Source organism: Phalacrocorax carbo, chromosome 2, assembly GCF_963921805.1.
Source record: "Phalacrocorax carbo chromosome 2, bPhaCar2.1, whole genome shotgun sequence".
Taxonomy (NCBI): domain Eukaryota; kingdom Metazoa; phylum Chordata; class Aves; order Suliformes; family Phalacrocoracidae; genus Phalacrocorax; species Phalacrocorax carbo.
This window is the reverse complement of record NC_087514.1, coordinates 90,379,501-90,390,555: the sequence shown is the minus strand read 5'-3', so window position 1 is coordinate 90,390,555 and position 11,055 is coordinate 90,379,501. Positions and strand designations below refer to the sequence as shown.

The 11,055-nt window shown below is 40.4% G+C and overlaps 1 protein-coding gene across 1 annotated transcript; it reads right to left on the bottom strand.

Moving 5' to 3' along the window:
- Window positions 1-817: 817 nt before the first annotated feature.
- Window positions 818-2,532, bottom strand: MC4R (melanocortin 4 receptor). Its single transcript, XM_064441729.1, has one exon. It carries the CDS (start codon window positions 2,108-2,110, stop codon window positions 1,115-1,117), a length of 996 nt encoding a protein of 331 aa, XP_064297799.1. The 5' UTR covers window positions 2,111-2,532; the 3' UTR covers window positions 818-1,114.
- Window positions 2,533-11,055: the final 8,523 nt, after the last annotated feature.

Sequence of the window (11,055 nt, the reverse complement as noted above, 5' to 3'; positions counted from 1 at the left end):
ACAGTATGGTCTGAGGTGCTCAAGCCAAATTGACACATGCCTTGACTCCTCTGTAAGGATTCTGGCACACTTCAGAATAGCGGGCAGTTTGTTTCTAACAAGGATGTATTTTCTTTGGAAGCACAGAGTCCTTGTTCTCCAGAGAACCTCAGAACAAGGAAGGAGTAAATGTTCAAAATGAAGTTCCCTCTTCTTCTTCATCAGGTAAATCTCCCAGTGAATCTTTACATTGGTGCTGGCACTGTCAATGTTAATACTGTACCTGTTTCATGTCTGAATGGAGGATGCCAGTCTAGCAAATATATCCAGGGCTAACTGACGCTCCAGGAAGAAATTTAAACTTTGCAAAAAGGTACTCTTAGACATACAGCAATCATCATCTTGAAAAAAAGAAACAAACCACACACACACAAAAAACCCCACCAAACCACCACACCAAAACAACAACAACAAATAACAATAACAACAAAACCACAAAACCCAAACATTTGATTGTCTGGGTGGCAGGCATTTGAAAAATCTTGTTGTAGGCAATAACTAACAAAGAACAGATTGCTGCTTGTGGAGTAGGAGGAAAAGAGTTCAAAATGAATGAATAAAACTCGTTGGTTGCAGTAACCTTTATGAAAAATCTGCCTTCTAATTCCAGAGAACCTCTAATCCACTAATAGAGAAGCATAAGCTCTATTTTAAGCTGTATGTAATGTAATGGACAGCTATAATTATTTCAACAGAATAAGGAACAGTATCAGCCAATATGTACTGTAAGTCAGGCAAGTTATTTATTTTGTCAGCAGTTGGAACGTACAGCTGCTCGTGTTTGTTAGTATTTCACTTCATTACATTTCAATTCATCATTACATTTATTTGCTTACTTACAAATTGGTATGAAGTGCTACTTCTCTTTCCAGCCAAATAAATTACAAACTGTAGATATTACAAACACTATACAGAAATATTAATTACATGTGAATGGGATACAAGGATGGGAGGGAGGGGAGACAGAAAGAGGTGCCACTTTTAAAGATATAACCCAAATTCTGCTGAGAAAGAGGATCTGAAGGCTTAGAAGTCTGTGCTGCATATTGCGGACAGAGTAACGTATCCCCTTGGTTTAATATTTGCCAGGTAAATCACAAAGCCCTCTCAGGCTACAGCAGCATATAATCTCCTTGAATGTTTTCCTGAGCTCCTGACTCCGGAATGCATAGATGAGTGGATCGATGATGGAGTTGCACATGATGAGGATGAGGTAGAAGTTAAAGTGGGACATGAAGCACACGCAGTAAGGGTTGTAGGGGCAGGAGATGTAGAAAATGAGGTGCAGGAAAAATGGAGCCCAGCACACAACAAAAACTCCAATCAGGATGGTGAGAGTGATGGCCCCTTTCATGTTGGCCCCTTGGCGGATAGGGCCAGTCCCAGGAAGAACAGCAATCTTTTTAATATGCATCCGAGCCATCATGAACATGTGGACATAGAGGGATGCCATGAGAATGAGCATAGTGAAGAACATGCTAATAAGGCAGATGATGACAACACTGCTGTCAGAGTAAATGATGAACAAAATGCCTGAGACTGTGCACGCAGCCCAGATGCATGTGATGATCACCCCTACACGCTTCACTGTCATGATATTATGGTACTGGAGGGCGTAAAAGATAGTAAAGTACCTGTCCACTGCTATTGAGAGGAGACTGCAAATTGATGCAAGCAAGGAACTGCAAATCACTGAGTCAATGACATTGTCAATGTTTATGGTAAAGCTCTGTGCATCTGTGTCTGTATTGTTTAGCAGCGTGATGACAATAGTTTCTGATCCATTAGATACACTCACTAGCATGTCAGCCACTGCCAAGCTACAAATGAAGAAGTACATGGGCGAATGGAGGTTCTTGTTCTTGGCTATCGCCACAATGACCAAGACGTTCTCCAGCAAGCTGATGATGCCCAGAGTCACAAACACTTCAGGGGATACAAAGAGTTGCTCGTAGCAGCCTCCCGAGGAGTGGCCCTTTGCGTTGGGCTCGCTGGCACCTCCATGCAGTCCGTAGCTGTGATTCCAGAAATGGAGGGGCTGGAGTGTCCCACGGTGCTGGGTGAAATTCATCTTATGGAGATCCCTCTTTGGCTTCCTGCTTTAAAACTCTTGTTCCTTTTCCATTCCTTTGAAAACCTTCTTTGGCTTTTCAGCTTGGGAAGAAAAGAAAAATAAGCCAGCACCGAGGCAGGCAGCAGCTCAGAACACTTTGACTGCTGTTACAAAATAAGGTTTCAAACTTAGAAATACTGGTTTACTCTCTCAAAGATGCAGTTTCTGATCATCGTCACATTTACCTTGGCGATCTATGTCACAGAGTCCCAACAGTCTGTAAGTTTGCATCAGATTCTTCCCTATGGTAGGTTCCTGTTTAGTTTGCTGGTATGCTGCAAGGCTTTTTTGTTCCCTTCCTTTAAAAGAGGCAAACATAAAATGCCCAAGTGACTGCTGCGGAGCAGAAACTAATTTCAAACTGCAAGCACCAGTCTCGCTGTCAGACAGTGCATGCCGACTGCCTGTTTTATGGTGTGTGGAGGAGAAAAATATTCAGGGCACTCTCCGCCTCTGCTTTGCCTTCCAGCCAATGGGGCTCAGGAGCTGCAGAAAGCCGAAAGGCGAGGGGCTGCTGATTCTGAGCCTCTCTGAAACATCGCATGGCACAGTAGATTCAGATGCAGCACAAGCTACCAGCAGCTACAGGAAAGCAGATGTAGGTTACCAGGGATTTGTTTCTCTTCTTTACATTCTCAAAATAGTATTTTAATACCCATTTTTAATTAGCAATCTTACAGAACTGTACTAGCAATCTTACAGAATGCTTGCAGCTGAACTGATGGGTTTTTATTTTTCAGACTGTGATTTACTCTGATTTACTCTTGCCCCTTCTGTGGCACAAAGTTGCTCTGCCTTGTATACGTGGCAAAATAGAAAAGGACAAGGAAGCAAAAGAATACTTATTTCCTCTTGGTTGTCTCTCCCACATCTCCCTGGCATTGCTAGCTTTTCTATGCCTTAGTTGTCCATTTGCAAGATGTGTTGTTGCAAGTTTGCACTATACTCTCTAGGCTTCTTATAATTTTTAAGAAATGGAGACCATCTAAGGACCAAAAACAGAACAAAGGGCCAAAGTCACAAATGGCTTAATAAGTAGCTCTAAAGAAAGTAGTTTTTCTCAGGTAATAGCCTTCTTCATTGTCTTAGTTCCAGGAAGGAAAAGATGATTGCAGAAGCCCTGTCACCATCAGGATAATTCCTGATGTTGGGCAGAAAAAGAAAAGTCAGTATTTAGAATAGACGAAGGAAAGCAACAGGAGACAAAGTTGCAACCTGTAAGAAATGGGACTTATAAAATGGTAATGACACAAAGGCATCAATAAATCTCCTAAAAGTCCATCCAGGGATGTCCCTGTGCATGAGCTGAAAGTCAGCTTGTGTGCAGTCTGCCAGAGAAACCCCTTGAGAAGAAGGAGGAAAAGAATGCCAAATGAATATGAAGAGACAGGGACAAAAGTTGTTTTGCTGTTTCCTCTTCAAGCATTGCAAATGAGGATTGGAAAACAAATATACTGAATAGAGCCTAAAGTACAGGTGGATTTTAAAGGTATGGAAGCTATAGGAGAGTCAGTCACTCCACCTGAGACTGATGTTTGCAATGAAATTGTTTAAATGAACATTTCCAGTCACCTACCAGGAAGGCTATGGAGGGGTCTGCATCTGATGCAAGAGTCTATTGCCTTCAACGTCTCAAACTTTTTTCATCTTCTATGCATTAGCTGGTTTTAAAAGGAAGAGCTATAAAGAGATACAGGAATATGACATGCATGTGGAAGCACAACTATCTGTATTCAGCATCCCAGCACCAGGTCGAGGCTTGATTTTACTTTCACATTTGGATTTGTTATAGATCTACAGTTATAAAGACCTATATTGGAAGAAAAGCCTCAGCCAATTATTTCTGGGCCTTTCCCCAGACTGATTGCTTCATAAAGCTGAAACATAAACACTCAAGACAGAAAAAATAACTTGCAGCACAGGAAATCCCACATTTATCTTTTTGGAAAACATCTTTCACCAGCAGCATCCTTGCAATGAAAGAATAGCTTGCTGCCTAGAGGGTGAGATTTACTTTCCTATCAAGACATAATGCAAGCCAGGATTCAAAAAGATTTATTATCCAGTTACTGATCCCTGGGCCAGTATACACTAACTACTGCCACAGACGGGACTTGCATACCTAACCCTTAAGGACACAGCTACAATGTGGGAGCAGTAAGAAAATTTATATAAAGGCTGACGTGGGAGAGCAGCATCTCCTCAGACAAGGTATTTTTCTACATCTGCAGCCAGAAGTGTGTAATCTTCAAGTTATCCCAGGGAAGAAGCCACTCAACTTCCCATCCTTCATCACCCTGCTCCATGCTGGAAGTGCCCACAACAGAGGGACAGCTCCTTTTCACTTACTTAGGTGGAGCTAGAGCAGGAGCGGCAGACAAGAATAGAGAGAAGCTACCTTCAGAGAATACTACCCTGTTTGCTCCAGCTCTCTGTCTGTCTATGCCTCTTCTGACTCCTCCCTTTCTCTCTGCGCATTATCTCTGTTTTCATCCCCATTTATGTTTCCATTTACTCTCTCTCTTTACCCAGAAGCTGTCCAGACAATGCTCCATGCTTGATTTTTCTCTGGACATGGGCATAAAAATACAACATTGATTCTAACAAAGGAAAGAAAAGGACACTCTTCTGCCACCCACAGCCATCACACACCTCCAAATCTCTACTTATGCTCTGCATTCTTGGGGCAAGGTTGTTTCGGTGTGTTAGCCATTCATATTTGTGGGATGAGGGTACATGACTGGAAGAAGTAGACTTATGGTAGCTTAGCAACTCAGTTGAAGCACTGAAGAGGTGATGTACCATTAGTCTGCTCTGACTAAAAGGTAAAACAAGTTATATGAGCACTTTTTTAAGTGAGAGAAGATGTATGTACATATAAATACTTCTATGGTAGAACATGGATTCGTGCCTCTGGCTCCTGCTTAACAAAAACCAAACCATATAACGTTAAAATCATTCAAAAGATCCTAACTCCCTCGTGCCTGAAAATGTGTCAATATTTCAATTTTTTGTTTAGTCATAGATAACAGGAGTATTGCCTAATATACATTGTTTCTTAAATTTTAAAAACCAAAGCTGAGCTAATAGTTCTTTCAAAAGTGGTGGCTGGCAAGCTTTTCAGCACCACGAATGAAGAGCCATGGTTGCAGAAAACTGTAAACTGGTAACAGTAATATACTAATAAGAGCTCCAGCTCTTAAGAGAAATAAAACATCAACAAAGATTTGATACCATCCAGGAGGTGGAGATGGCTGCAACCCTATGTGGAGGGTGGGCATCAGGGAATAGCTGGAAACAGAGCACAAGACATGGGGGAATTATGTAAGAGGAAGTTTTAAAATGGACATTTTTAAAGACAGGTCAAAATAATATTTTTTTACCATTTGATTCCTCATTATGTTACTGTTCTTTTATAGTTAAAAAGTTGTTCCTAATCTGAATCCCCCAAGACTAGGTTACATGCACTACAGGAGAGGCAAAGGAAGCAAGAATAGTAAAGGTTGTTGAAAAGGAGGCTAAAGGGTATCACTAATAGCAGAATATATCGGCTAATAGCTGATGAAAGAGAAGGTACAAAGGTTATTGTGCGAAGCACCTCTTGGTAGTGCCAGGGAATATAACAAGAAACAGCAGTGACAGATTGTGGCTTCGGTATGTAACCTAAGTTCCTGCCCATCGTGACAGCCCTTCAATGAACCATCTTCAGTTTCTCCGCATGCCTCTTGAATGGCAGGGCCCAAAACTGAACACTGTTCTGGGTACAGCCTCACCCTTGCCGAGTAGAGGGGGACAATAACCTACTTCAATCTGTCAGCTGTGCTTCTAATGCAGCTGTTTGCTTTGCCCCATTTGCAATGATAGTGCACTTTTGGCTTATATTCAGGTTGACGTTCAGCACAACCCCTTTGCTGTCTTTTTCAGCAAAGCTGATACTCAGGCAGTCAGTGCCTGTTGCGTACTGACGCATGGGGCTATTCCACCCCATGCAAAGAGCTTTGTACTTCTTGTTCACCTTCATAAATTTTCTGTTGGCCCAAAACTTATGTCTCCCAATGTCCATCTGGATCAAATCTCTGTTGTTTAGTACATTGACCGTTCACCCTTTCAATTTACGACAGTCTGCACATTTGTGGATGGTGCATTCTGTATTAACAACCCTGTCAGTGATGGAGATATGAAACAATCATGCCAGGGTATTCCATTTGCTCCCAGCTATCAGCTGGACTGTTGCCCATTGTTCAGTATGTTGATCGCTACCTTTTGAGACCATCAGTCCAAGCAGTTTTCAACCCACCTGTGACATGTAAATGAAAACACCGGTCACTGGAAAACTGGTCTAAAACATTTTCATCTAGCCTTTTATTCTGGAGTGCCAATTGCCTTGTAATCTTTGTAATTTATTTTTAACCTTTCTCACTTGAGGAGAAAGCAGTTTTTAAGTCGTGGAGCTTCAGTGTTGAGAGCAGGGGTCTCTGTAGCTTGCCTCTTTTCCTCATGTCTGTTAGTTAGAAAAGCAGGAGAACTCTTTAGCCAATCTGGCCCCTGAAAAGAACAGAAATGTATATTTGGCTAGCAAACGATACATTTGCGCTTACTTGAAGATGCTGTAAATGTGCAGAAGTGGAATGTTTTCCATTAAAATGGCATGAGGAGCACAGAGGCTTTAAGCACCTAACCATTTAAATCTGATCTCATTTCTATTTTAGGCAATTGCTGTTATGATCATGGAGATCATTAATTTGCAGTCAATACAGCAATCATTATCCTTGTCCTAGTCTTTTCTCCCCCATTCCATCCCTCCCAAATAATCGATTTTCTTTTACTTGCTTGTAGATTTAAGTGTTTGTCTCTTCAGACTTATCTGAAGAACTTTGTCCAAATGACTCTACAATCTCTTTAGTGTTGATATCCCCCTCCAAATATCTCTCCAAAAGACATACAGCAACATGCAGGATTAAGTAGAAATTAAACTTTGACATTCATCCGGAGCAGCAAGCCAAAAAACGATAATCCTCAATTTGTGACTTTCTCAGTTTGTTCTATGCCAAAAAATAAGCTGTTAACCTGGCCTTTTCCTTTGTTCGTGACCTTTGTATACAAATACAGCAGAGGAAATAATTCTAACTACATGCTCTTCTTCACTACCTGTATTCTCCTGAACAGAGCATTTTCCAGCACTACCCTTGCTTGTCTCTCTTTAGATCATGAGATCATTTTATATTATGAAGTTTAGAATGATTTTCACTTTTCCAGTTTATCATATTCCGTTTTCTGCCCTAATGATATTCAGTGATTTTCTGTGTGAGAGTTGCAGTAGCATTTTATTCTAGCTGAAAAACGATCTAGCCAGTCCAGCTGTCTAACCATGAATGCCTGAAAAATGGTATGTCTCATTACAGTTGAATGAGAAGTAGAGAACCAAGGCAGAAAAACTGACAGATCATCATTTAGTGACAGCCCAAGGTGGCATTGTTGCAAAAAGTAGCTATTTTGGATGACGTCAAGTCACTTCAATTTTTCAGAAAAGTCCTCAGAGTGGGGGTAAAACCGACAGTTAATGTGAGATGGAAAGTTGCTACCTAGCTTTGAGTTTTCTCCTCCAGTCTGTTCACTTCTGAAGTTGATTGTTCTTATTCGAATGGGAAAGTCGTATGGCCGCTTCTTCAACTCATACCGTAAAGTGACTGGTGCTACATGTGCAAAAAGATTAGCAGGTTTGAAATTCATTGTTTAGAAGCCTCTGTCAATCAGGATTACTTATTGTCTGAATTAAGGAAGATACCAGCAGCTGTGGTCAGGGACCTGTCTCCTGTGCGTGTGCCATCCCATAGTGCTGTACGGCACATGCCCTAAAAGGCTTACGTTTGTAGACTTTTGGGGACTAGGACCCTATGGCGGCGCAGGTGTGGGGGCAGTGACATGGAGTTAGATCTGAACATATTTGATAAAATTATCATTTTATCAGAGAACATTTATCCTACAGAAACCATGGTCTGATAGCAACTTGATGCAGAAAAACACATATTAAGAAAGTACAGTCAATCCACTGCAAATTAAACTTGAAACAGCCCAGCATTTAATAATTCTGTATCATAAATTTATACTCCCAATGGTATATAGTTATGGGACCTATGTTTGCATTCAACCGGTTTGTGTTTAATGTCTATGGTTATAAGAATTCCAATCTTCTATACCAAATTCCTTGTATTGTTTCACTTATACTTTGATTCTCTGATTACGCATTTTGTGCGTATGCCAAATTCACAAATTACTAGGCTACAGCTGTTACCATGACATCATTTCTTTAGTACCTTTACAGATAGAGTTTTGTGCTTAGTAGCCACTGTTCAAGATGGATAATTTATTTCTGGCAGGGCCTACATATATACAGTTACTGAAAACCAGATTATTTTAACCCTTCCTGAATGTTCTGCAGATACACACATACATATGTATACATACATATATATATATATATATATAAACACTTACTTCCAGTTCAGTTCCATATGTCATATTCTGTATTGCCCTGTGCTCTCTCATGTAATTCCATGTACAGGAGGTAGGAGCTACACAAGAAAGCCCAAAGCAGCTTGAGCTCTGTTAATCGAGGTAGTGTCCAATTGTGTATCTGCATAGTGGACTTTTGTGGCTTCCATCCATTTTGATAGCTCTTCAAAGCACTCTGTTTTTTTAGCAGAGATATTGGACAAATCCTGGACAGGGTCTGCCAGTTCAGCAGGAAGTGCTTAATCTCACAGTGAATTGTTTTCCTCCATAGGAATTAAATTATTTGAAAACAACTGGGAATACTGGAGTCATAATCTGGTATAAGACATAAAGTAGATGCACCTCTGAACAGGAGGGAGAGGAGGTAGCCATGGTAGAAGAGTAACACGTGAATAACCTTGTCATGATACGGTGCAGAGCAGGGTGGCTGAGAAATCAACCTGGACTAGAAGATGCTTTTTCTTCAACAGAATAGATGGTACTGGTGGGGTTCTAAACCCTGAAAGTGAATTAAAGATTGATAAGGGCTCAGAGGCAGTCTTTTGTCTAGAGAACTGCAGGTGAAAAAACATTGTCTTTGAGAAAAGACCAAGAAAATCCCCAGAAGCCTCAAATTAGACCTGAAATCCTTTAACATATTAGTAAGATTTCACCTGTCTTTGTACTGAAAAGAAAGTGAATTTGTTGAAGCTAAATGTTTAATTAAGGGATTAGAGGGTTAATTGAAACCTTTGAGAGTTAAACAGGAATGCCCAGAGTAGTGGTTGCTGTGTCCAAACAAACGCTGTGCTGTTGGGTTTTTTCTTTGATTTTGATCTTGGACCCAGAAATCAAAGAAAAAGATCTTGGAGTTTATAAGTGGAAGGGAGACAAATGAATTTAGACCATCCAATAACTTAAAACAGGTGAGGAAGACCTTCTAGTTATATAGGAAAAAAAAATCTGTAAAATGAAAAGGAAAACCCACTTGCCTGTGAGATCTGGTTTGCTTAGACTTTTCATAGACAGCTGTTGTGAGTGGGGAAGAAGTGGTTAGAACAGTAGGAAGATTTCCACACCCCTTGCTGGAGCCAATACTTTCTGGAAGAACAGGGAAAAAGAAAGTACCAAAGGATCCTGACATGCCGTATGGCAGACTCTTCAATGAGAAAGGGAATCTCTGCAGCCGTGTAAACTAGGATGTCAGACAGCTTGCAGGCAGGAGCATTCAGTTAGCCCCCTACTCCAGAGTGAATTTTACTGTGACACTGTGTGAGCAACAGAGATGAGATTTCTTCCGCACATAACGATGTGCAAGCATGAGGTAGAGAATTGTAAACATGGGATGCAAGGGAAACAAAGACAATTTTAATGCACATTACATTTCCTTTCCAGTAAAGAAAACCAGAAAACAAGCTAAAATCTCTCCAGGGACTGTTAGTCTGAACAAACATATACTGATAAGCCAGCATGCTACACCTTAAGATACCGTGCATTGTTGCAGATAACTAAAAAAGTATCAAAAGAAAAAAAAAAAGAAAATATTTCAGTAATTAGTTAGGTAACGAACATCAGACAAAATGAAAAAACTTGTGAAAAAAACCCTAACAACCAAAGCGATTTTTCATGACCCTGGGAAGTTTTTAAAAGTTTACTCAAAATTAACATGGTAGAGAACTACATCCTAGGGAGAACTGTCTGATCTAGATTTCTTTTCGAGAAAGGCAACAATTTTCAACAATTATTGCTGCAGATATTAAATAGAACTTGCTTGGCATCTTATTTTAAGAACTCTGCGTGTTTTTTCTGGTTGTCTTCAAACTCAGTTGGATACACTATCTAAGTAAACTCAGATCACATATTCCGTGTGCTGTAATATGCTGTTTCATCCTTCTTTCATTAATAAATGAAATTTAGAACTCCTTTGAAATTAATCAAACAAGCAACTTTTTCTCTGCGTATGAGGAGGTTTTCTCTGTAATTTTAGAAAATGTTTATCAAAACAGGAGGACAATAGTAAAATACAGGAGTGAAATAGCTTATTTGTGTTACTAAACCTATGTGCGTTATCACATGCTTAGTGACAGACTAATTCAGTTATAAGCATAACTCCACATCATGGCTGGAAGTACTGAGGAAGAGAAAGTTGCAACACTCACCTAAAAGAAGGTCATAGTTTCCTTAAGAGAACTCTTCAGCAAAATGCAGTACCTCTGCTTACTTCAGATTATAAAGAGACACTCTTGTAGCTGGTAGATCAGCTAAGATTCCCTGTCAAATGCACAGAGGCTCCAAGAAGCAAGGAAAATCAGACAGGGAAGTAAAGCAGTCCTAGGCTTCAGCTGAGAAGCTACTGATGGGAAGAGCACAACCTTCCCTCTCAAGTTGTCTAGGTATAGTTATGTGTGTGG

Excerpts from the sequence above, each read along its gene's own strand:
- MC4R (XM_064441729.1), bottom strand. The coding sequence starts at position 2,110 with ATGAATTTCACCCAGCACCGTGGGACACTCCAGCCCCTCCATTTCTGG.